Source organism: Anguilla anguilla, chromosome 8, assembly GCF_013347855.1.
Source record: "Anguilla anguilla isolate fAngAng1 chromosome 8, fAngAng1.pri, whole genome shotgun sequence".
NCBI lineage: Eukaryota > Metazoa > Chordata > Actinopteri > Anguilliformes > Anguillidae > Anguilla > Anguilla anguilla.
The window spans coordinates 18050335-18076213 of NC_049208.1; the positions used below are offsets into that span (position 1 = coordinate 18050335).

Here is a 25879-nt window from a genome sequence, read left to right on the forward strand (position 1 = left end):
ACAAGGTGACAGAATCGTTTGTGCAAAATTATGACCAATATTCCGACCATTTGAAAGGAAGTTTAAGAACAACACTTTATTCTTTGCTGCATCATTCGGTCAGTTGACAATGATTAGCTACAAAATATATTGGTATGAAAATAATGAGGCAAGCTTAAGTTGGCCAAGTATAGATCATTTAAATACAAATGAACAAACAGAATATGCAATTTGACTCAACAAACTTTGTTTATATTTTGACTGGACAGTGATAGGAGTGAAAATGCAATGAGCACACAAGATTGCTAGTAACCTCTGTTTTTAAATCAGCACAGTTGTAGCATTCAAAGAAAACTGTCAAAATTGAAAGAGAACAAGAGGATCTTGAGGCAATAGGACTGCTGGATGTGCTACTGATGGTTACCCCTTTTACACGCGTGTTGTACATGCATTTCCACACAGGACTGCGGCACTTACCAATCACACAGATGTCAAAACAAGGGGAATCCTGGAAAAGGTCAAACACACACACTGTCATGTCTGTTTTTTGAACACAAGCCAATCCATTTTGTTCCATTACTGTAAGAGGAAAGGAACACACCCATGTTTATTTGAAGCACTTCTTGTTTGTCATGGTAGAGCTTAGGGTCGTGTCAAAGTCAATTTTATGAATACTTTTACAAAATACAGGGGACTGGATTCCCCCATACCTTTCAGACAGCCATGTTTGAGCCATGAATCATCAAAAATATTGGGTTTGTTTGAGACAAACTAACCTGTGGCACTGCACCCATAATACAAGTCAAAGACAATCTAACCTGTGGCATTCCACCCCTCTTAAAAGTCAAATACAATCCAACCTCTGGCATCCCACCCGTTATTAGTGAAAGACAATCTAGCCTGTGGCATTCCCCCCTCTTATTAGTCAAAGACAATCTAGCCTGTGGCAATCCACCCGTTATGAGTCAAAAGACAATCTAACCGGTCACATTCCAGTCCTGATACAAGTCAAAGACGGTCTAACCTGTGGCATTCCACCCCTGTTGCGAGTCAAAGACAGTCAGACCTGTGTTTAGTCTTCACAGCATGATTTAGTGGCTCTTAATCAGACAAATCTCCATCTGTGTGGGTGAATCACATTCATCCAGAAAATACCCAATAGTGATGACAGGCCTGTGGTTGAGGGCCAGGGAGCACCTCTGCTGGGGTACTCCTCGGATCCAGACATTCACATTTTCACACTGTAGACCGCTGCGGCTGCATCACACTGAGTTCACTGCAGCTTCGCAGGAGCTGCTCGTTTTATCGTTTAAATAAGTCATTAATCCAGAAGGAATGCATTCAGCAAGAGATTAACGCAGACACTGGGGCAAGGACCAGACGAACAAGGCTACTCCACTACACTGTAGATCAGAGTCACAGACAAAATGAGAAGCCCACCTAAAGCACTGGAAAACGAGCTGCCATTGCATTAGCGTTAGCAGCCACCAGAGATTCTGTCACAAGGATTTAGATACCATATATCCGCAAGACAAAAGCATCTAAAAGTACAACCGCATTAGTAAAATATTCATTAATGCAATTACAACGGATGATCAATGGGTGATTCTCCTTTAGTTTCACAAACGGCTTAAAGCAGTAGAAAGGACAGGACAATCACGCTGAACAAACCTACGCTGTGGGACTATCAATACAACAATCACACTTTAAACGTGGGATTATCTTGGGTCTTTGTGGGATTTTCCACTGGCCTGTATTAAGCCCTTCACTTGGGTGAAACTATGAAGTGTTCCTGGCTTCCCGCCTCTTCCTTTTCTAAAGCCAGCTCTGTCCTTTCCCCGTCTCCCCATCTCTCTCTCCCTCCCTCCCTCCATCCCTCCATCCTTCACAGCGACAGCAGCACAGCACCAGTTCTTCCAGACAGCGCGGTCAGGGTAGGAGCGGGCGTTGGTGAGGATGGCGACGGTGGCCGCGGAGGGGCTCACAGGTTGGTCTCGCGGCGGTCCTTGCTGGGGGACGGTTTGAGGGACTCTGCGGCGGGTTTTCCGTTGGCAGGGGCGTCCCTGGGGGGCGCGGTGGTGGTTGGCGTGGCGGCGGTGGCGATGGCAGCGGCAGCAGCGAGGGGTGGCTGGGTTGCAGCGGCGACGTGCTTGGCGGGCTCCTCCGGCAGGGCTTCGGGGCTGGGCTGCGGTGGCTGTGGGGGCTGCGCTGGCTGCGCAGACTGCTCCTGCTGCAGCCGCTGGCTCTGAAGCAGACGCAGCTGCACGCGCAGCTCGATGATGGCCTCCTGCTCCTCATGGATGGCCTGGTTCAGGTGTGTGTTCTTATTCTGCAGGAGCACAGCGACGCATCAGGGGGATGTTTCCACACACACGCACGCACACACGCGCACACGCATGCACGCACGCGAGCACGCACGCACACACACACGTGCACACAAACACACACACGTGCACACACACACACGTGGAGACACACACAAACGCTGAATTAACCACTAAAGCATACAAAGGGCATACCCACGTGCCATTACTATGGCTTGTGTTCTGTTCTGATCTTTTCTCTCTCACGCTCACCTCTAGCTCCTCGTTCTGCTTCTGAAGGTCCTCCAGGATGATCTGCAACTCCTCCTCATCTTCACTCTCACTCTCACTGTCTGAGGAGTACTCCTCTGTCTCACTCCTCCCCTGCTGGCGACTGCAGGAGCACACACACAAACACACACACACGTGAATTACCCAAAGTTTCGCAGTCATCTCACACTGGAACTCATTCAGCCTCCTACAGCACTGACCTGGTGTTGGAACGTATCAAACACCACAATGTTGATTTATTTTGTTACTGGTTTGTTGAGCCATGCAAAGACTCAGTAATATGACTACAGAAGAATGAGCCTAGCAGGAAAACAGCGGGAAAGAGAGGGGGAGGGGGAGAGATGAAGACCTCTGGATGTCTGCGATCTCCGCGCGCAGTCGCTCGATCTCCTCCCGCTCCGTGGCGATCTGTCTGCGCAGAACCTGCTCCAGGGAGATGAGCTCCTCCTGTTCTGTTAGGATTTCGTTCTCCTAGGGAGACAGGTCAAGGGTCAGGGGGTCAGGGGTCAACATAGCTCACTACTGAACCGTCCACTAAATAGAGAGGGTGCCTTTCCCTCACACCTACAACAGGTCTGATATGACTGGTGCACAGTGCAATCAGATAACAGCAATCACAAACAAAGAGGAAATGAGCAGGCTCTATGCATACTAGTATTTTACAGCTCTGCAGAACTTCTCTGCAGCATGAGTACTTAGAGTCAGTAAGTGACTCAGCCAGTCAGTCACTCCAAGCAGCTGTTTGCTTCTTTACAGAGCGAGAAAGGGACAAAGAGAAAGAGAGACAGAGAGAGGGAGGGGGAAAGAGAGACAGACAGAGAGACAGATGAAGAGAGAGTGAGGACAGAGGAGAGACATGGACAAGGACAGTAATATTCCCTGGCAGGCAGTGGCACGTCACCTGAGCCAGGAGGATGTTGATGACCTCCTCCTCATTCTCTGTCATCTCCTCTTTGGACACGTCCTCCTTGGAGAGGCTGGCGATCTCCTGAGCGATCTTAGTCTCACACTCCTGCGGCAGAAGGGAGACAGGGCTGTCAGCTGCAGCCCCGGGGGGTGGGGGGGGGTGTTAGTGAGCGGGGGGGTGAGTACGGGGGTGCTCACCTGTCTCTTCGCCTCGCGTAGCTTGCGTTTGAGAGCAGTCAGGATGCGCTGCACCTCCCAGAGACGCTCCTCTTTGGAGAGATCCTTCACCCCCCCCTGCAGATCTCGGTGCAGGCAGTTCAACAGGAACTCCTATACACGCACATATACCCACACACACACACACACACACACGCACACAAATACCCACACCCACATATATACACACACACACATATACCCACACCCACACATGCATGCACGCACACACACACACACGTGTGCACACAAACAAAACAGAACAGAGACCATAATTTGTGTGTGTGTGTGTGTATGTGTGTGTGTGCATGCATGCATCCGTGTGTGTGTGTATGTGTGTGTGTGTGTGTGTGCGTGCATGTGTGTGTGTGTAAGACACGCAGAGAGCAGCTGTACACACCTGTCGGCGGATCTCCTCCTTGATGCTCTCCTGTGTCTCAGGGAGCACTGGCATGGCGGCCATGTTGGACCAGCGCAGCGGCCGGATGGCCGGCTTCAGAACCACATCTCCAAACAGCTCCCGCACGTGGGTGAAGAACACATACAGGACCCTGTTCCCTATCTGCGAGGACAAGGACAATCAAACACGCAGAGAGGAAACACTGTAATAACAATGCCAGTACATGGAACATCGATACATGCATACATCACAGCCCAACAACCAGAACTCTGCACTGCAATATACAACATAAACAGATGAAATCAAATCATATACTTCAGGATTACACCAAGATCTATATGGACTAGTCTTTTGGAGATTTTCTGAGTAAATAATGGAAATGGGCCACTATCGATATCATCCAAATTCACGAGACACAAAAGAAAACACATCTACATTTATAGGTGAGCTTTATATTATTAATGCAATATTTACATGCACTTGCACTTATTGTATGTCGCTTCGGATAAAAGCTTCTGCCAACTAAATGTAATGTACATTAACCCCTTCTGTAGGGCCCCCTTTTTAACACAAACCTGTAAATGACATACCTAAAATTTTTTCAATTCTTGAACCCCGTTTCAAGCAAGCATTAAGAATAGCAAGAAAATTGTTGGCAAGAAAATAATTGGCCTTGTTTTGGACTAATCAATAAAAAGTGTAGATAATATTTTAGAAAAACATTGGCTGGTCGGTACAGTCCAACAGCCCGACTTGTTCTTTATGCGCAGTCTGAAGGGCCTCACTGAGGCTGCTGATGAAAGCAGAGCTACACACCAACTTCCACTCTCCTGTGGGACTGACAGCCTCATTTTAAAAACTGGAGCACGTTCGCAAGGACTTCCATTAACCCAGAGAAATCGACTTCGGCCAGCAATTCATCAAAATATGACAAATGGCCTTATTTTTGCCTGGCACAGTGGGATTTGCTGGAAAAGGGAGCTGAATTTGGACAGATCAAGGTTGCTTCGCAAATGAAAGTGAGCTGTTCTTCCATCCTGTACTTGCCAACTCTCTACAGTACACGCAGTTGTAAAGAAAACTGTATTACTGCAAGGGGGGCTCTACCCTAGCTTCATTTATTATTCATTATTATTATTAAGAGCCCTGGTCTAACAGTAGTGTTCATGTGACTAAATGGTTTATCAGCATAGATCTGTAGATTACAGTATAAATATATCATGAAAAAGCAGGAATGCTGGTTCTCTTTAATGTGGAGGAATAGTGGACACAGGTTCAGCCTCTGCTCATTCTAAAAACAAGAGTGAACAACTGTTCTTTTGTTACCTATTTAATTTCCTGCTATTAATATCCAGTAAACATTGTTATATATTTACCTAAATTTCAAAAAATGGCTCCTGTGTTGCACTCTGGTGTTTAAAATGCCATCAGTAACACAGAGGTTTCTGAAGCCACAAACACAGTGTGGTCTAAAGGACTGCGGCCATGCAGTGCTGAGGACAGAAGAGTGGGTCTCAAAGCACAGCTGCTGTCACCAGAGGTGGAAAGTCCTGGGGTCAGAAAGTTAAAGTCCTGCCATGTATTTCTTCCACCCATGAACCCAGACAACTGATGTCACACAGTTCAGTTCTACCTCCTGGCTGAAGAATTGCACTAATGAGTAAATCCAGGTGATTGGGGAGGACTCTTACTTTCTGAACCTGGATTTCCCACCTCTGGCGGTCACTAACCTGCACGGTGGGGTTGAGGACGATGGAGATGTTCTGGATGTTCATCTTGGTGTCGGGCTCCCGGCTGATGACGTGGTCCATGTGGGTGATGAGCCAGGAGAGCAGCAGGTGGTTGCAGGGGGGCACCTCGGCCAGGAGCCTCTGGAACTCCTGCACCTTGTCGGCCTCGGTGGGCCGGCTGCAGGCGTCCTCGAAGCGCAGCGCCAGCTCGCGGCCCAGCAGGTTGTCGGGCAGCTCGCGCAGGTACTGCTTCAGCAGGCTGGCCACCGTGTGCGGGTCGTACTCCTCCAGGCACGGGCACTCCTCCCGGTCGTACGCCGCCCGCAGCTCGTCCACCTTCGACTTCATCCCTGCAGGGAGGGCGGGAGGCCAGGGCCCCAAGGCCTTTCATTACACTCACGAAGACACAGACCTCAGTACAGACTCACAAAGATACAGACCTCAGTACAGACTCACAAAGATACAGACCTCAGTACAGACTCACAAAGACACAGACCTCAGTACAGACTCAGTTAAGCTAGTCTTCACTACAGACTCACAAAGACACAGATCTCAGTACAGAATCACAAAGACACAGACCTCAGTACAGACTCACTAAGATACAGACCTCAGTACAGACTCACAAAGACACAGACCTCAGTACACACTCACAAAGACACAGACCTCAGTACACACTCACAAAGACACAGACCTCAGTACAGACTCACACAGACCTCAGTACAGACTCACGAAGACACAGACCTCAGTACAGATTCACACAGACACACACCTCAGTACAGACTCACAAAGACACAGACCTCAGTACAGATTCACACAGACACAGACCTCAGTACAGACTCAGTTAAGCTAGTCTTCACTACAGACTCACAAAGACACAGACCTCAGTAGAGACTCACAAAGATACAGACCTCAGTACAGACTCACGAAGACACAGACCTCAGTACAGACTCACAAAGACACAGACCTCAGTACAGACTCACAAAGACACAGACCTCAGTACAGACTCAGTTAAGCTAGTCTTCACTACAGACTCACAAAGACACGGCTCACAGTACAGACTCACAAAGACACAGACCTCAGTACAGACTCACAAAGACACAGACCTCAGTACAGACTCACAAAGACACAGATCTCAGTACAGACTCACTAAGATACAGACCTCAGTACAGACTCACAAAGATACAGACCTCAGTACAGACTCATGAAGACATAGAATTCAGTGCAGACTCACAAAGCTACAGATGTCAGAACAGACCTCACTACAGACTCAAAGCTCATGTCCAGACCAGACCTACAGAACTACAGAAACAGGACAGGACACTTATTGGTCTCCCAGTGACCCATAGAATAGTTTACAAGCACAAGTTAAACAGGTGAGGATACGCGAGCAGAACCTATGTTTTGGAGTCAGAGGAGGTTAAATGGAGGAGGAGGCCCACCTGAGACGCGGTAGATGCCCTCGCACTTCATGCCGTAGCGCTCAATGTAGTCCACGCACTCCCGGAAGATGGCAGGCAGCCGGATGCCATCGTACAGCGAGGTCCTCTTCACCACGTCGACCAGCGGCGCCCCGAAGACGGGACGTGGCGACGGCATCTCCACGACAACCGGCTCCGGCTCAGCAATGGGCTTCTTCTTCTTCTTCTTCTCCTTCCACTGCTTGACCACGTCGGCCGCCGTCAGGTCCTTGGACTTCTTGTCCTTGGTCTTCTCCTCCTTGGGCTTCTCCTTCACCTTGAAGTCCTTCTCCTTCTTCTTGGAGAAGCTGGGCTTCTTGAAGACGTGGATGCCCTTGGAGCGCTTCATCTTGGACGGGCTCTCCGCCTCGTCGGCCGAGCTGTCCTCCTGGAACGCAGCGTAGCCCTCGGCTGGAGGCACACAAAAAAGTTTCAGACAGAGCGGGGCAGAGAGACAGTTTGACTGCTAACCCTCCTTCTCTCTCCTACTCTGTCACCGCGGCTTAGGAAACGACACGGGGAAGGAATTGAGAAAAGAGGTCAGCATTCAAATATGCACTGTCCCCCGTGCAAACCCGCAGACAGGCTCCTCTGCAACACTTCCCACTTCACACGAACGAACCAGAGACCCCACGATAGCGAGCCGCGGTCCCAGCGACATGAAGCCCGGAGGCAGACCCAGCACCTCAGTCACGCCCTGCCTGGAACAACCCTCCCAGCTTCCCACATTAACAGTGCTGCAGGGACACTCTCTGTGCATCTCTCTTTTACTCTCATCTGGACTGCACTGCCCTGGAAAAGCTAAATATAGCCATAGAAAAGCCGGAAATTCAACGTTATGGTGGGGGGAAAAAACACGCTACTCTCTCTTCTGGTGACAGCAACGCAGAAATCTAAACAAGGGACAATGCAGACGACTGCAACGGGGAAAAAAAGGAATTGAGATTTTCCACTTTGACGCACAATCTCTGAGGTGTGGGATGGAAGTGGGGTAGCAGGTCAAACAGCTGACATGGCTGAGTCTCCCCACCCCCCCCCCCCCCACTCTGCATACCGAGGGGGAGGGAACAGGCCACAAACAAAGATACTTTGGTTTTCTTCTCGACAGAGGGCAGGCATAGGGGCTTCTTTGTGTATTGTCTGCTGAAATTTTCAAAAGGTTTTATTTTGTTAAAAAGAATCTTCTTTTATTTTAATCACATGTAACACAGTTTTACTGATTTACAGCATTTTGAAAAAGCCATGGTCAGAGCATTTAGCAGGTGTGCCACCAGTGCAGCGCTCCCATATGAGCAGCCATGGGGGCTCCCTAAGTACCCAAACACAGACACCAACTTACACCTGGTTCATGAAAAGCACTGTTCAATGAATGCTTTTCCTTTGCATTGTTCTAAGGGTGACGCTCTATTTCTCACCATGCCTCGCACCCGCATATACAACATGCTGGCCATGGCACTAACAATGCCCTCCAACCTGCTGTTACTCTTACAAAAATTGCCACAACATAGTTGTCATATTTAATTTTTGAAAATTCTCAGATAGGAGCTTGTGTATACTGTATTTTACTTTAAAACTCCTTTTTATTTCTTAATTAAAATGACTGACGGATATTATTGCCATTTCTGTTAATAAAAGATTATCATATTTAACTGACATTTCATATTTTACATCACAGTACATTTTGATTGAGCAAGGTTTGCAGCTCCTTATCTGCTATTAAGCCAAGGGTACTTGTTAACATGAGAGCCGGTATGCAGAAAGCTCTATAGAACTGCCCTGCTCAAGGTTAACGTCTGCATGTCTATATGGGACTCCAATCATGAAGGCAAGCCACAGTGAATCCACAGAGGCCTATTTCCTATAGCATCCTTACTCCGCTTCTCCTTCTTCTTAAACTTGTTCTTCTTCTTGCTGTGCTCCCTGTCGTCGTCCGAGGCGGCGTCGGGGGGCTCGTGGTGGTGGCCATCGTGGGGGGGCGAGTGCTCGCCTGCGCGGTACAGGCCCGGGAACTTGGTGGGGCTGATCTCCTCAGAGCTGGGCGTGCGGGCCACACTCCCCGGGTGCTCCGCCCGCCGCTGCTCCCCAGGGCTGCTGCTGGGAGGCAGGAAGCACTCCGTCATGGCAACGGCACCCTGCTCTCTGCTCCGGAGGGGGGGGGGGGTCACATCACCGCTCCATGCCACCTGTAAAGGGTAGATACAATCATTGCCATTATCATGTAGTTCTGTAATATTTAACATAAGGTAAATTAAGGGCTGGGTGTTGTAAACTAAACATCATTATCATGTCTTATTCAGTGAGGTTCACTGACCAATAACCCCCTACTGACAGGAAATCTAATCTTCCACAACATGAGAGCACTACCGGATAAACCAATGAACACTCAGCAGCAGTCAGAAACATTAAGGATCCCAGGTATAGAATAATAATAAGGACCAGCAACTTGAACCAACAACAAGCTTTTCCCTTTCTTTTCTTACCACTGACACGTTGTGGCAATTTTCAGCAACTGCACCATGTTATACCAACAGAACAGACAAGACCGTTTTTCCTTAAAGTAAAATTTAATCAGAAAAGATTTCAAAAACTGTCTCCCCATCTGATTATTGTTAATATTTTAATCTTAACTGGCCTTAAAGATTCAAACTACATTGTTAGGTCAAATGTTATCTGAAATTAAGACATTTCAAAGAGCTAACAGGTGGTAGAGTTGATCTATATACAAATGCCTCGCTCCTCCTGTCTCCAGTTCTGATCCTCTCACTGCCCTGGCCTGGACACACTCAGTTTGTTGATGGGTTTCAGGATGGACTGTTGTCCAATTTACTATGGAGCTATGGAGCTAAGAACAGTCCAGCAGACCTGTACTGGTATTCTATAAAGTGACTTTCGTCGGGCCACTGTTCTTATGCCCCTTCCATGGTTTTTAGCAGAAACCATCATTGCAAGTACAGTCCTAAATGTGCCCAATCGCCCAACTCAGATATGGACCTTGGAGCAAAAGTCTGTGCTTGTCATTCTTCTTAGTGTATTAATAATCCATATTAGTTGAAATATTTTATTACAGTTTAATAATATATGTAAGCATGCTAAACAAGCTAGCTGTCTTCTCATTGTTTTGTGGCTAGGTGCCAAGAATACGTTTCGCTGCCTTCACCTTTTCTGAAGTCCGGTAGCTAACTACCATGATAATTTTGATAACACTTTTGTAACACGTCCGATTAACAATGGTGCTTGGTATCTAGCTGTCGCAAACTAGTTTGTTAACGTTAGATAGCTAGCATAGATTGTAGCTAATGTCAGCTAGTCCACGTAGTACCAACGCGAGCTGGTAAGCTTGCACAGTTAGCAAGCTAGCAACAAATCCAAGGCCAGCGTCATAGTTACAGTATGAGTTAACGTTAGCTAGCTACATCAACACACATATCTGCCAGCAACCAATGTCGTTACTGAAGTAGAAAAGTAGGAAGCTAAAGATTTCAGCTATCGAGTAGCAGCGTAGTTCCGCTAGGCAGCAGAATCTGATGGGCCCAGCTGTCACGGGGGTATGTTTACTTGCTCGCTGGCATCTACTTTTATAGTAACTTAGATATTGCAGTGGGTTCTCAGCTATCGGAATAAGTAAGAAATATATATTCCGATTTCAACGTTTTAGGAATAAGGGTATTTTCGTATATTATTCAAAACAAATATTCCCAAAATACAAATCTATAAAATAATTGTCCAAACTAACCTGTTTCAGTGAATTTCAGCTAAGCTTCCTGCTGTTTACGTGAAAACTCAACTGAGCATGCGTGATGATTTTCAGCCGCTTTCTGGTTCTTGTAGTTTCGTGAATCGAGAGAAAACGTGAGACCCGCTCAAGACATCTTCAGGGAAAACTACAGTGTCCATGTCGCTACAACACTGGTACGGTCGGATTAAATAAACAAATGAATAAAATATTCCAAAATATTTAAATATATTTGGTTAGTCACGGCATGTACATTTTGAATACTACACGCAAGGTGGTTTTAATCATTTCACGCGCTTGTTTCTTCGGCGGCAATTCCTCAATATTTTATGCATTAGTAGACATTAACGACAGTTCTTTGATATTTGTAAACATGTTCTGTTAATGAAACATAACTTAAACTACTTGCTTCTCATTTTGTTCACTTGTACCTAATAGTTTTGACACGTTCTCTGTTCTTTGTTTTTTTATCATATAAATTTCCCCAACATCCCTCCTCCTTTATATTGTTCTCCCAATCTGGAATTCCAAAATATTTCTATTTATATTTGGCCTGTTTCATTGCTGCAACAGCGAAATACCCGAAGAGAGAGCAGAATAGCACTGGAATTCTTGCAGTGACAAGAGGCAAGTCAGCTATCACTATTGTTGCATTGTAGGCTTCCAGCTTCAGCTCAGCTGAAAAGTTACATGTTTAGCTGGTACACCAGGTACACTCCAGGTGATCAACTGGATGATGTTGTTAATGCACACAGAGGTGGAAGAGTACCCTGCTACGACTAGTTTAATAATGCAGACAATTTTTTTTACATTAGTCTTTGTCACATACTGGTGACAAACAAGATCATTGCTCACTTCTTGCTTACATAATAGTTTTTGAGAAGTTTGCTTATGGATGAATTCCATGTAGCCCATTTATGAACACCAGGAGGCCAAGCTGAATTTAGCCCATCTTGCCTCATTATGGTATGTCTCAAATAACACTGTGTTTTTACCCTCAGACTGGCGGTTTCGACAGGGAAGGTTTTGGTTCAGCTGGTTACTGCAAATAAAAAAAGACTGTTGCATAACAACTGGCTGCCTGCCTGTCAGAGCTAGCATGGAGAAGCCATGTGACTCTCGCACATCCCGATATATCAGAGAAAGGCCCCTTTGTGGGGCTTTGTGACAGTCCAGCAAAAAGCGGCACAGTGATCGCTTTGTTTCCCTCCAGCTGGGCAGTATGGCCACAGTGACTGAGCAGAACCAGCTGGCCACTTGTGCCCAGCCACATTCAGCATCTCCACAGAAGGGTGTACGTTTACAGCCATGCAAATGGTTGGCGTCACTTCCTGTGCTCTCTAAAAAGTGGGCTATACTGGCTGGTCTGAACACCGGTGAGACAAACAAGACTTTGTTGTCTTGGAAGTGGTCTCTAAGGCCATTTACATCCTGTTTGTGAACGCATTTTTTAAAAATCTGCAAGTGTCCAATGAATAAATGCCTTTGAGCTGGATATGCTTGTACAAGGTTGAATTTGTTTGGTGTAGCCTTGAAGATTAACAAAGAACTACAAGGTAAGGTACTCTTACAGCCATGCTCAACTTCAAGTTGCAACACTTGTGTGAGAAAAGTTGTAGACTACCAAATCTTATGATTCAGTAATGGTCCTGATTGCTTTTTTCCTCTCTGTATATTTAGCAATTTAGCAGTATTGTTTCCAGCAATTTGACAGGCTATCAGGTTTTTTGTTATTGAAATCGGTATATGAATTAAAATAACATACAAAGTAATAAGCAAATGCATATATTCTTTATAGGTTGGTAAATATACATTTGAAAATAAGCCTCCAAAATTCAGTCATGTATGTTACAATAACCACTATAGCCATATGGTCTCACACATACAAACACTATTTCCAAGGCAACACTAAAATGAACACCATGACATCACAATGAAAATAAAAAGAAAAAACGTTATTGTTTGAGCCATTCAAAGATGTGATGTCACAATGAGGACAAAAAAGGAAAAATGCTAACGCAAGCCACTATTAATCAGTTACTGCATTTGAAGTAAGCTACTTGTGGTACTGTATTCCCATCAGCGATGAATGGAGAGATCTATAATGGACTGCCTTTTAATTTGTTTTGGTTTAAAGGTACATTCTACTGTCTGCAAAACTATAATAATAATAATAATAATAATAATAATATTACATTCATATATTTGGAAGAGAAGACAGTGTCCAAGAAACTGTGTATCCACATTACCACAGGTACACAAACAATGCTTTCTGTGACTCAGACTTCTTTATTTCACAGAGAAAGACAAAAGTGAACATGTACAGTGAGGAGGAGGCAAAGAAGTTTGAGGAAAAACACAGAGAGAGGAGGAGAAAGAGGTTGGAGAATTCAATGAAGAAAAGAAGGAAGATAATGACTAGGGAAAGGAGAGAATACGAGCAGGGCTGCAAAATGCAGAAGGACGTGTGGACAAAGCAGGAGGAGGTCTTGGAAATGTGGAGGAGAAGAGAGAGGGCAGAGGGGGAGAGGAAGAGAGTTGAGCAGGAGCAAGTCTGGAAGATGGAGAGACGACAGTGTGAGAACAACAGAGGGATGATGGTGAAGGAGAGAGCACATATGAAGGGGGAGAGAAGGAAAGAAAGAGAGAGACTGGAAAAGCAGAAAAAGCAGCTGGAGGAAGAATGGAGGATGGAGAGAGCAATGTGGCAGATGGAGAAACACAGTATGGAGGGGGATAAGAGGAGGAAGATAGAGGAGTGGCAAAGGGAGATGGAGAGCAAGCTGGAAGAGATGAGAGGCAGGGATGAGGAAACACGACACATGTGGAAAGCAAGAGAGGTGCTGGATAAAAAGAGGAGCGAGTCAGAGGAAGCGTGGGAAAAGCAGACAGAATTGTGGGAGATGGAGGACGAAATGACGGCGGAGACGAGGAGGAGGGAGAGGGAGAAGATGGAGACCCAGAGGAGACAGCGGGAGGCAGCATGGCGGATAGAGAAAGAGCTGTGGGAGAGGAAGACGGAGTGCATGAGGACGGAGAGGAGGACAGAGAGAGTGGCGTGGCAGAAAGAGAGGGAACAGCTAGAGAGGGAGAGGACAGACAGAAGAGAAAAAGTAAATTAAAAGACTGAGGTCAAAAGAAAAGTGTATATAAAGAGAAAAAGCAAAGAGGTGTATGAAGCAGAAGAGGTCACTGGTCATGGGTTCTACCTTTCAGAAGGGAGGGACATGTTGAACCATGTATTAATTTCAGACATTTTATGTTAATTTCTCTTAATTACGCAATAGGAATGTACAAACAGGGGCCAAAAATGCACTTTAATCAGATTATCAGAAACATCAAGAACTGGGCCTTTATTCGAATAAAATATTTTACTTCATCTGCAAATTCACTGCTTTTTCTTCTTCATCAATGCTTATATTGGCCATAGCCTACCTCATTTGTAGTTTTTTTCACATTCAACATACTGTTGTTTGACTGAGACTTAGGTCTGTCAAGAGATCCAAAGAACATAACTGGAAGTTAGTTCAAAGCAAATCTCCCACAGGCACTGGAAAGCACTTCTTTCCATACAGCCCATGCTATCAATGCATGCGGTAATTTATCGTGTAATGAAGAAAGACAGGCACCCTAGGATACTTCCAGGCTCTGACGCAACTCAAAAGTGCTAATCTGTACCTTTTCAGACCCTCCGTTCTCAGACAATCGAAAGAGGTGGATGAATCACTAACAATGTTTTCCTCTAGGGGGCGGTGGTAAAGCATTTTATGAGAGTTCAAGGATTTGTTGATGGTAGCTGTGGTTTAGTGCTTTTCCTTCATAGTGACTCGCGATCACAAAGTTTGTTTATGGCAATAACCACGAGCCCTCAAGTGGCTGTTTTAAATTTTCCATCAGTTTTACAGTTTTTGGTGCTTGCTGGGCTCACTCCTTGCATCAGGATTATAAAGTTTCATTCTCAGTTTAAAAAGAATTTGTGGGACATTTAAAGGTACAGAAGAGGATCTACTTACTTCCTAGGAAGCTAAAGTGGTTGATATTTTCAGTAACAGCATTGTATGCTGGCCTTCAAATGTTTTCCTGGTTGCTGGTGCAGGTATTCTGAATGTAGAAGTGTCCTAAGGACTCCAGTGTCATTATGGGACCTGTAGTCCACACCACCAGCTGCTTACTCTACTGTGGGTGGTCCACTGTTGCAACAAATCCATTAATATGATACTATTTACTTACTTAGTCAAAGCCCTTATCAGGGATAACTTTAACACAGCTTAAATCTGACAGATGACATACCGATCCACACTTGGTTGTGCACAGGAACAAGTCAAATTAAACATCTTGTGCAACAGAGCAGCCCCACCTGGGACCTGAACCTATGACCTTCCAGTTAAAGTTCCAATTCCATCACAACTCTCCTGCCTTTTTAACTGTCGGCAAGGGACCCATCCCTGTTTAAATGGAGAAGTTGAGCGTTAGGCCATTGGAGAGTAACTGCATGACAGAGAGGTTTTTGGGAAGACAAACAGGCCTGCTTTTAGCAGGAAGAGCACTCTGCATGAGGGAGCCGTGGCTGGGAGAGCCTTGGCTGGAGGGGGGTGGGAGGGCAGCGATATGGGTGTGTCAGCTGGCTGACCCGTGGTTCACTCCTCCCCTTTGAATCTGCGTTCCACCTCTCCGCAGGCCCTCAACGTGTAAACTAAACCATATGGCTCTGACGTTAATAAGCACAGCCGGCGAGAGAGGGACGGGATACAGCACAGTGGGCTCAGGGCTACAGCAGCCGACTCTGTGGGTGAGTTTTTCATTACAGCTCTTCAGCTGAGGAGAACCACAAAGGCTTCAGAGACCACGGCTGCTCTGACCACCCTTTTAACTGTGTAGTTTAAGGGCTTACTCATAGCGAGCGAGCACGCAATGAACTCTGTTGCAAACACACCCGAGTCTGGATTACAGCAATGGCTTTATTGTGTAGCATTTGGCAGAGCTCAGTGCTAAACAATTACCGTCCTTAATGACACATTTATGCCAACTCACTGGAAAGACTTCCAGGTGTGTTTGTGTGTGTGCGTGTGTTTTTGTACGAGTTTGTTTGTGCGTGCGTGCGTGCGTGTGTGTGTATATATATTCGTGTGTGTTTGCGAGTGTGTTCATGTAGAACACATCCTACAACAAATGCATCTTGATGATGGTACCTCAATTTATACTCACATGCAGTCTTTACGTTACTAAAAATAAATAGCACAAAAAAGTAGAAATGTTTTAGTACAAAGTAATAGTAATTCTGTGACAAAGATACACTCAAACAGTCACCAAAGTATTTTATTTGGCATAGCGTAAATGAGCACTTCAAAGCTATGCAAGAATAGAATTCCTGGGGGAAAATGCACTTTCCACATACATCTCTGATAGAACCTATTAAAAAAATCTAAAATATACAGTGAAACTTATCATAATAAAAAAATAAGGCCACATATTTTACAAGATGATACTGAAGCACATTATGAGTGTTCCCGGCAGCTTAGACTGTCCATGCGAGTTGAGTCCCCCCCAACCTGCACCCACACCCCCCCTCCCACACCCCCCAATTCCCCCAACCCCACGACCCCCCCCAACTCCCAACCTCAGGTCCTAGGCCTCAGAACAGGCAGTTCATGCACTTGACAGCCTTGCTTCCATAGTCCAGGCACTCTGGCCCAATACACTCACAGCAGGCGTTGTGGAACCAGCGGTACTTGGACCCGCCCATGGACTCGCAGTACAGCTTGCACTGTCGAATGGACACACAGTCGTCGAAGTACACCACCGTGCACATGTTATCTGGAAGGGGAAACAGCAGTCAAAGTCCGTCAATGGGTAAAGAAACCTGCAAATTAATTAATGCTGAAAAATATTCAACCCTTACTGGTGTGTGTGTGTGTGTGTGTGTGTGTAGGTGTGCGTGTGTTCCGACAGGCTTCAGTGCTCCCATGTGAATAGCCTTGTTCTACAGAACAACACCTCTGGATCAAGAGTTCAGAGCCAATCCCGGAAAGAGAGGAAAAAGAAATTTTAATCCACTTCAAAATCAGTTAGAATCAGGATCACCATTGACCTTGGAGAGCAACTGCAGCCCAAAACATCCCCCTCATAAAGAGTGAGATTTACCACAAAAGCAAAGCCAAACTGCACCAATTTAATTCACAAACTGACCAGCATGTTTTCAGATTATCCCATAAATTCAAACTTTGTGAAAACAGACTTTTTCAGAATGCATGACATTCAGAGGGCTCTGGGCTGAACTGTCTGTGCATGTGCGCATGTGTGAGTATATATATTTGATGTAGTTTATATTAAAGTGCTTAGTGACCAGTGAAAGTTGTGAAGATGCATCTCTGGATCACGCTGTCATGTGACCATGCGTATGGTACCTTGTGTACTGTCATAGTTGGCGTGAACACTGTTGCCGGGCAGCGAGACATTTTGGTGCTGCTCATCAAGCGTCTCCAGGAAGGACACAAGGTTCTCGTGGTGGGAGAGCTCCTCCGCCACGGGGAAGGAGACCACCATCATGTTAATGAGGGCTTCGCCCTCTGTGAGCGCCCGGAACAGCGACGGGATTGGCTGCTGCAACTCCTCCACTGTGCTCTTGGATGAGGCTGGTGTGTCGCTGTAGTTTTTGGGGTTACACATTCCTGCAGAAAGGTCAAAGGTCAGGAAGTCAGGCTGCCCAATCCAGTCATTGAATGATCAAAAATGTGTTATTCCAGTAAACATTACATTGTACAGGACTTAACTTGTACTTGAATATGTACATATGAACAAATTTAAAAAGGGTAGTTTTACGTTAAATAAATTTGTAGCTAAACAACACAGTCAAATGCACAAAGCCAGCACACATCAGTTATCAAAGTATAAAGCCTTCAAGCTCCCTCAGAATTTCCACAGGGATACTTCATGGTGTTTGTTATTGGGAGTGCGGGGTGGAGGGGGGTGGGTGCTGAACACTAAGCATTTTCCCGAAAAGCTCAGGGAGCTCCACCCTGAATGCCATTTAAATAACACCACCCACATGACTGCTAATGCAAAAGAAAAGAGCCATCTGGGAGAGTTCATCCCCTCACAGGTCTGCTGATGAAAGGGTAGCACAGGCAGATGGAAGACAAATAATACAGCCTCTACACCCGCACAAACAACTCTCACTTGCCAAAAGGTACCCCTCCCAGCGCTACCTCAGAGAGTGGAACAGGGAGGTGAGTGGAGAACTCCACTGTGTGCTCCCGACACAAAGGCAGGCCCTGTCTCTCACGCCGCGCAACACCGTGTACAATATGCGCCCTGTTTCAGCCTAATACAGCTGCCCAGAAAACGACGCACACCTGCTGAGGGCCACAGTGTATTTATATACAAATATGTTCGGCTGTGGAAGGAAAACACTGATTCTGCTCATGGAGAGAGACAAGGCTGTCCTGCTTAAAAATAAAAAGCCCCCCACCCCCCCACCCCCCCACACCCCTAGCCAATAGCCATCCTCCAGGGGTATAGCCTCATTGCTGTGCATGATTGGTCTTTCGCAGCAGAGAGGGAGTATGTGTCTGGAATGATTTGTTCTTTAATGTGGCAGAACAAGTTGTCATGGCACTCCCTCACTAACCGTGCATCTGCAGCTTACAGAATGTTGACAAGGAACTCCCATTAAATCCCCCATATCCCATGCAGGCCCCATCCATAAAACCCCTTGCCACCACAGAGGGAAGACACCTGTTTTTCCTCTAAGGGAAAAGGAAAATGTGCAGAGGAGGCGAAGGGTTCTATGAATCATCCCAGCTGCTGATGTCAGAGCAAATGCCCAGGACGTGCATTAACATGATGAAAGGCACAGAGTGAATATGTTCTCATTCAACAGTGCAGGGCTGTATGAAACATGCTGCATGAAATGCACCCCGCGTCGCCTGTCGCCTGAGAAATGAGTATCTCATAATAGCAGATTTCTGATGAGTAAATAAATCTAGCATCTTCCACAGACTTACTGCACTTTCACTGACATATAATTTCCTCAAACATTATTAGGTTTGGTTGGCCGGGTTACAACACTGAAATAGGAGACTTCGCTTTTCACTTTTAACTATGTGCAGGAATTCAGATAATCTTTTCATGAAGTGGTGGTTATTTGTGAAGTATTTTCATCTTTACCTATCAACAGAAGAGAAAGCTGATTCTGTACCTCATATCATGGGCATTCATTATGAACTCACACTGGAGAGAAACAGAACATCCTGTTAACATCCCGAAGGAACTGAGGACCATGTGACAGGAAGTGGACCTGAGGCATAAAGTTCCTATGCTAACAAAGACTGTTTATGTGGCCCAGTTAAACAAATTCAATCTGAAATCTGGTCGATATTTGTCTGTGGTAAAACACACAACAGCTGTACTAAAATCCTTTAAATGATAAATTCAGCCTTAAAAAACAAAATAGTCAGGAAGTGGTCTGACCGCAGAAAGGATGAAGCAAAGGGAGGGGGTAAGGAGTAGGGGCTCAGGCCTCAGAAATGTCTCACAAACTACAACAAAGCTGAAAAACGACAGACAAACTTTTACATTTTCTTCACAAACACCTACAGGCCCACCCCTACACCAAACAAACAGCCTATCTGTACACCTGGGCCTTCATCTCAAAGGAACTTTCTATTTGAAAAAGACCGGTCATCTAATTCTAAGAAAGTGAATGAGTTTTTCACTTTGAAAAAAGAGCGTTATACATGACATGACATAAGTCATTGGCATGCATATTCGGTACATTTTTACTCAAACGGTACTTATATGGACATTTAAAATGCAAGAAAAATTTGACTGAAGTCAGACAGTTTAGTGACTATGCAGTGGGCGGGGCCTTACCCACGCAGTCACAGCACTCCTCCCACAGTGTGCCCAGACACATCATGCACTCCTTACAGCAGGAGCAGTTTCCCTCCGACGGCCTGCACTGGCACAGCTCCTGCACAGCAACACACACACACACACATCTCAGAGAGACAGGTAATATATATGTAAACACACCTCAGAGATACAGGTAATATACATGTAAACACACACCTCAGAGATACAGGTAATATACATGTAAACACACACCTCAGAGAGACAGGTAATATACATGTAAACACACACCTCAGAGAGACAGGTAATATATATGTAAACATACACCTCAGAAGAGACCGGTAATATACACGTAAACACACACCTCAGCAGAGACAGGTAATATACATGTAAATACACACATTTGGGGGAGACAAACCAAATATTTACTGTTATACACACCTAGAAACCTCAACTGTCAAAATAATATTTACAGATGCACACATATCCTGCAGAAAAATAAGGCAACGCACACACATCAGGGGGATGTGTATGTATGGCAAACACACATAAATACATACACTATATGACCAAAAGTATCTGGACACCCCTTTAGTCTGGGGCTGTTTTTCATGGTTTGAGCTAGACCCCTTAGTTCCAGTGAAGGAAAATCTTAATGCTACAGCATACAACCACATTCTAGACGAATCTGTGCTTCCCCTACAGTTTGGGGAAGGCCCTTGTCTGTTTCAGCATGACAATGCCCCTGGGCACACAGTGAGGGCCATATAGAAATGGTTGTGTCAAGAATGGTGTGGAATAACTTGACTGGCTTGCACAGAGCCCGAACCTCAACCCTATCCAACACCTTTGGGATCAATTGGAAAGCCAGCTGCAAACCAGACTCAGTCGCCCAATCGCCCAACCTCACTAATGCTCTTCTGGCTGAATGGAAGCAAATCCCTGCAGCAATGTTCCAACACCTAGTATAAAGCCTTCCCAGAAGAGTGGAGCAGTGGAGTTGGTCCACCCTTTGCTGCTGTACCAACTCCATATTAATGCCTATAATTTTGGATGAGATCTTGGATGTCAGATGTCCACATACTTTTGGCCATGTAGTGTATGTGTGTGAGTTACACTATTATGATCTCTTTCATTTAACCTTCAAGTTTTTTTTACCTTTGGACTCTGATTTCTGAAATGCACTAACAATATTGTACCAGAAGCAGCCATTTCGACCAGTTACTGAAAGCCATCTTAGGCCGTAATTGACGTCAATTACAATTGACTTGGGACATGGAACAACCACAAGCCATGCATTCCACAAAGTCAAGATCGCTGCTATTTCAGGAAGGGGGGAGGGTGCCACCTTGACAGTCATGTTTGGTGAGGTGAACAGTGCTCACTCACTCGCTCGCTCACTCACTCACTGCCCATTTATCTTCACAGAGAATGAACACAACCATAAACAACAACATCCGCAGAGAACTGACAGTGACTCACAGTGTGTCACCACAACTCCTGCTGGATATTCCACATGGTGTCCCTGGATAACATTTTCAGAATGTGTCCTTTGAAGTCAGGACATTTTTAGAATAGATAAACATACATTTTGCATAAAAACTGAAAATTAGCTTAAAACAAAAAAGCTAAAATCCCAAACTATGACACAAATTTGAATCTTGGGAGACCAGAGTTGGTGTCAATAAAAGTTCAATTTAGCCAGTTCAGGAAATTAATTGAAATTCAATTTCTTGAAAAGGCTATGGACATTTTTCAAATCATGAATATGGATTTCAGTTCCTTAGTCGAATTGGCTTAAAGTAAATGGAATTTGACCCCACCCAGGGGAGCGATTCTACCCATAAAATATTTGGTATTTTTGTGAACAAAAGCTTCACAGCTGCTAAGCCAGCAGTGAGTCGGAAAGGACACTAGCAATATTTTAAATCTGTCATATCCTCCCTGCGTGACAGGACTGCATACCTCCGCGCTCTGGGTGAAAATATCTTTGCAGTGAAAGAATGAATTTTTTCTTGAAGAGGGAGACCCGCACAAATCCAACCCGACACAGGCAGAGGCAGCACTGGAGAAAGTCCTCTCTCCTAACAGAGCATGTGCAGACACGTCTCACCGCCCCACTGAGCGCTCAAGCGTAACGTTTAAATCATCAACACACCCGCCAAACTGGGGGGCCTCCAGGCTGTCGGGGCGCTCCGCGCAGATCTAAGAGATGTGAGGCCCTGTTGTGGCCTCATGAGTCCCCCCCCCACCCCCCCAGTCCCACCCAGCACTTTCCCCCTCGCCTTGCCCCATCTTTTTTTTTTTTTCAAGGGTTCGAAAAAAAGAGACAAATCACGACTGGATTGTAGACACAACTTGTTACAGATAACATGCAATAATCAGGCAGGTGAAGTTTTCACTTTCACCTGTGGGGCTACTGAGCCAACAAAATCACCCGCTCCATTGAGATTCAGAGCGAAGCTGAAAGACAAGGGCAGGCCCATGGTGATGGAGAACAGAACAGCCTTGGACTTCTGCCTGTCAAGAGCCAAGGGTTAACAGTGGCCTACATACACAAAATCAAACACACAGGAAGAATACAAACACACTTGCAGAAACAGGCCTCTAGTTCTCCATAACACTGCAAAAACTAAACATGAGCCGGATATTATTGTCAAAACAACTTTTGTTCATTCAAACAAAATGGATTTTATTTCTTAGGCAAAGCTGCTATCTGACTGCAGCCTCTGGTAATGTGCACATAGAAAAATTTGACAGTACTGCATGATCCTGACACAGAAGACAGGGACTATTCTATTGACAGCACAAGTAGGAAATAAACAGATTTTTTTAAACAAAAAAAATTGTACATCGTTTAGAATCATTTGCAGGGTTAAAGAATGTTTTTACAGTCGATAGTAATATGATATATGTCAGTATGCACAGTGCCGTGTGTGCAGACAAAACACAATAGCAATAAATTCAGTTCTGGGACCCTTTTCAAGACTTTGTCCAGTTAATGAGAGGAATTTCTCTACATTCCACAAAGTCAAAATCAGAACAAACTCCCTCATTCCTTCTCCAAATGGACAAAACTCCCTGCCCCCTCCTCTTCAATCACAAAAAAACAGCATTTCGATTCCAGCTACCTTTATTACTCCCACTCAAGAAAATGGATGGGGCAGGTGCATTAAAGCCACTCCACACAGTGTTTCTGCACGAAGATGCCATGTGACAGACATGAGGCACATGACATTTGGGGACAAATCTGTGCCAAGAACTTCAAAGAGTTCATGTAACAATGAGCCTATTCAGTCAGACACAGTACCCATGTTCAGGCACGTATGTATGGCACATGCCATTATGCAAATCATAAAGCCAATATTTGTCAAATTATCTGTTTCAAATGATTTATGCGCAATGAAGGATATTTTTCACATTTAAAGTTACTGATCACCAGCCAGCTTTATAGGGACATTCCAGGGTTTGAAAGCAAAGAAAATACACTTCAAGTAACACCAAAACAACTCTACCATAACACAGATATTAAGATTATCAACAGAAACATGGTAACCAACATGTTAACCATCCTTGTGTCACTACCAACACCTATTGCTAAACCTGAGAGTGGTGCCCTGATGAAACGCAGCATGCTCACCAAACAGAAGAGCACTGCTGCCTAGTTGGGAATAACAGGAACATTGTCTAGAGGAGAGTGGCATTGTGGCTTCGCTTTAAAAATACCTGAGCGCAAAATTAGGCTGTTGAACTTTCATTGCAATGTCGGTGGCAGCGGTGTAATAAAACTCGGGACTGGCCCCTCTTACCTGAATTAGGCACTTGCTGACGTCACTGGCGCACAGCGCTTTATTGCAGGCTGCGGTCAGTGACAACCCCGCGAGGAGGCAGAGCAGCGCGGCTGATGCAGGAATAAGCGCGTGGCTTGGCCTCATTCCGGCTGCACCGAGCAAATCTCTGACAACCTGGCCGTCAAGTGGGCAGCAATGCAGAGATAGTTATGGGCCAACATGGGATGGTAGTCTTTGCAAGAGCATTTAATGTAATGGTTCAGAATTCAATTATAATATTACTGGTAGGCTCTGGAACAGCCTGAGCTCACCCGCATTTTAGTCTAATATACGAAGATATATTTTATCCTACATTTCGTTCACATTGACTACGTTAAACTTTATCAATGAGTGCGGACACCTGAGAATAAGAATAACTTCCACTCAAAGAAAGTTTTATACATTGTATCCCCATGAAGGAAAATAATTTAGTCAATGTTTTTTTCAAATTAAATAGCGCCACGTACATCAATACATTTTTCACAGACATCAAACATTAAAACATACCAAGAACACTAATGTGTGACAGTACACCTGCAATCAAACCCCTTTCCATTCTGAATGATCTTTTTCACCAAACAAATCCACTTGGGCAATGTGACTCACAGAAGGCTACGGTTGGGCACTGTGAGCGGCGTATAATATAGCCTACAGTAGCCTACACATATCTGCAGGTAGTCATCTAATGATGTTTGATCGTGGAACTGTAAGTTCTTTATTTTTAAACGAGCCAGATACCGTGTCAGTTGATTAGGCTGTCCTACTAGGGGTCCACATTACAATTAACGTTGTGGAATTACAGTTTCGGAGTCATGTGCATTGTTTGGCATAAATGTAATTACAGTAACACACAGTTCACAATAATATTGGCCCCACTTCCAGTTAACCAGGGTGTAGTGCCGCTTTCTGGGCCATTTAACCGAACAGACGAGAACAAAAACACGGCGAAAAACACAGCCGTGTCAACGTGAATCTGTAGATCTCTTCCTTAAATTTCGGCACGCTTTCCCTCCGCTCCCGAGCATATCATAAACAGAACCGCAGCGATTAACATCACCTTTCTGGATTAAATTCAACTCAATCGCACGAACTATGCATATACAGCTACAGTAAACGTTGTTCAGAAAGTATTACACGTAGTTAAACTTACCTTGACAATGTCTTTTTTAGTTTCTTTGGTAAATATTGATAAAGGTCTTTTTCGCAACCCTTTTGTTCCTCCCAACTTTTCAGGATGGAATCATACCGATGTTTCGTTCCGATGGCCTGAGTTTCTGCCCAACACAAATGGAGAATGAGGCAGTCTGGCGCCTTAAAGACACACAATCCATTTTCAACTCAGACTCACCGGGGCGCAGCAAGCGAGCCAGGTGAGAACGCGTTGCGTTTTGTTCTCGGCGAGAGTGGGCGGGATTAACGAATGTTTTCCGACCCGATTTATAACGAAAGACTAGTTGCCGGTGGGCATGGGCATAGCGCATTTATACAGGATTGCAGTGTTTTGCTGTTGACACCAAAATTCTACAACTTCTGTTAGTTGACAACGTTTAAGGCGCACTAAAATTACTATTAGTAACAATTGTCTTCTTTATAAATTGACTAGGTATGTACGAGGACTGCACTCAAATCATTAGCTCCACGGGAATGTAGGCTACGTATACCGACGTGCTCTCTTTGATGTAAATGAAGAACAGAAGTGAAATGGTTACTCATCTTGACGGCGAAATTGCTACAGTTGTACTTTACCGTGCTATTCAGAGGCGCAGATTTATATCGTCATGTTAAAAGTTCCACTGTGCTTTTATTCGCATTCTGAGCCCCGATTTCTCGATTTGTGTGAAAACCGATTCGAGGAGCCTTTTAAAGGTCATAGGCTAGTAACACATCCTCTAATAAGCCTAGGCATACTGTGTTCAGTGTACTACCCAGTAAACATGAAAAGCATCAGTGAAATATAAACCTGAACGTAATCCGCCTCAGTAAAAAACTATAACCAAATACTTCTAGAACATTAGCAAATGGAAGGGGAAATTGAATTTTTCGGGTGAATAAATAATAATAATAATAATAACTGCGCGAATAAACTGGGTCAATATAAATTACACTGGCTAAATCATCTGACAAGGGGCGAGGCGGTTTTAAAATTTTTTTTTTAAAATTCCTTTGGCCCTTCTAGCTGTTCGA

At 45.0% G+C, this 25879-nt stretch overlaps 3 protein-coding genes across 7 annotated transcripts; 1 reads left to right on the forward strand and 2 right to left on the reverse strand.

Annotated features, from left to right (window-relative positions):
• Nucleotides 1-53: 53 nt before the first annotated feature.
• Nucleotides 54-11095, reverse strand: ralbp1 (ralA binding protein 1). The gene is made up of 10 exons (XM_035429831.1): nt 11016-11095; nt 9156-9465; nt 7265-7693; nt 5826-6175; nt 4096-4257; nt 3678-3809; nt 3475-3585; nt 2923-3044; nt 2556-2676; nt 54-2308 (listed from the first exon to the last, which is right to left on the reverse strand). The coding sequence occupies exons 2-10, from the start codon at nt 9400-9402 to the stop codon at nt 1961-1963; spliced, it is 2022 nt and encodes a 673-aa protein (XP_035285722.1). The 5' UTR covers nt 9403-9465; nt 11016-11095; the 3' UTR covers nt 54-1960.
• LOC118233829 (vicilin-like seed storage protein At2g18540) lies at nt 10752-15898 on the forward strand. 4 transcript variants are annotated; one of them, XR_004766576.1, is made up of 3 exons: nt 10783-10827; nt 11111-11191; nt 11589-11705. XR_004766576.1 is itself a non-coding variant. In XM_035429833.1 (2 exons), the coding sequence occupies exons 1-2, from the start codon at nt 10807-10809 to the stop codon at nt 14135-14137; spliced, it is 843 nt and encodes a 280-aa protein (XP_035285724.1). In that variant the 5' UTR covers nt 10752-10806; the 3' UTR covers nt 14138-14396. The 4 variants fall into 4 exon arrangements, 2 of the variants coding, with proteins under 2 accessions (XP_035285724.1, XP_035285725.1); XM_035429833.1 differs by lacking the exons at nt 11111-11191; nt 11589-11705 and adding an exon at nt 13316-14396 and having other exon boundaries at nt 10752-10827; XR_004766575.1 differs by lacking the exons at nt 10783-10827; nt 11111-11191; nt 11589-11705 and adding exons at nt 12021-12571; nt 15693-15898.
• Nucleotides 15899-16595: 697 nt separating this feature from the next.
• LOC118233830 (twisted gastrulation protein homolog 1-A-like) lies at nt 16596-25131 on the reverse strand. Of its 2 annotated transcripts, XM_035429836.1 has the most exons (6): nt 25044-25131; nt 24846-24969; nt 23675-23830; nt 19887-19986; nt 17420-17683; nt 16596-16829 (listed from the first exon to the last, which is right to left on the reverse strand). In XM_035429836.1, the coding sequence occupies exons 3-6, from the start codon at nt 23798-23800 to the stop codon at nt 16648-16650; spliced, it is 672 nt and encodes a 223-aa protein (XP_035285727.1). In that variant the 5' UTR covers nt 23801-23830; nt 24846-24969; nt 25044-25131; the 3' UTR covers nt 16596-16647. The 2 variants fall into 2 exon arrangements, with proteins under 2 accessions (XP_035285727.1, XP_035285726.1); XM_035429835.1 differs by lacking the exon at nt 25044-25131 and having other exon boundaries at nt 24846-25037.
• Nucleotides 25132-25879: the final 748 nt, after the last annotated feature.

Bases quoted from the DNA above. Each gene is read 5' to 3' on its own strand.
- ralbp1 (XM_035429831.1), bottom strand. From the start codon at position 9,402: ATGACGGAGTGCTTCCTGCCTCCCAGCAGCAGCCCTGGGGAGCAGCGG. The intron at 4,258-5,825 runs GTTAGTGACCGC...TTGTCCTCGCAG, and splicing joins TCCTCAACCCCACCGTGCAG to ATAGGGAACAGGGTCCTGTA. The intron at 2,309-2,555 runs GTGAGCGTGAGA...GTGCTCCTGCAG, and splicing joins AGCAGAACGAGGAGCTAGAG to AATAAGAACACACACCTGAA.
- LOC118233829 (XM_035429833.1), top strand. From the start codon at position 10,807: ATGGGCCCAGCTGTCACGGGG. The intron at 10,828-13,315 runs GTATGTTTACTT...TTTATTTCACAG, and splicing joins TGGGCCCAGCTGTCACGGGG to AGAAAGACAAAAGTGAACAT.
- LOC118233830 (XM_035429836.1), bottom strand. From the start codon at position 23,800: ATGAGGCCAAGCCACGCGCTTATTCCTGCATCAGCCGCGCTGCTCTGC. The intron at 19,987-23,674 runs GTAAGAGGGGCC...GTTGCTGTGCAG, and splicing joins TCAGCAAGTGCCTAATTCAG to GAGCTGTGCCAGTGCAGGCC. The intron at 16,830-17,419 runs GTACCATACGCA...TTCCCCTTCCAG, and splicing joins CAACTATGACAGTACACAAG to ATAACATGTGCACGGTGGTG.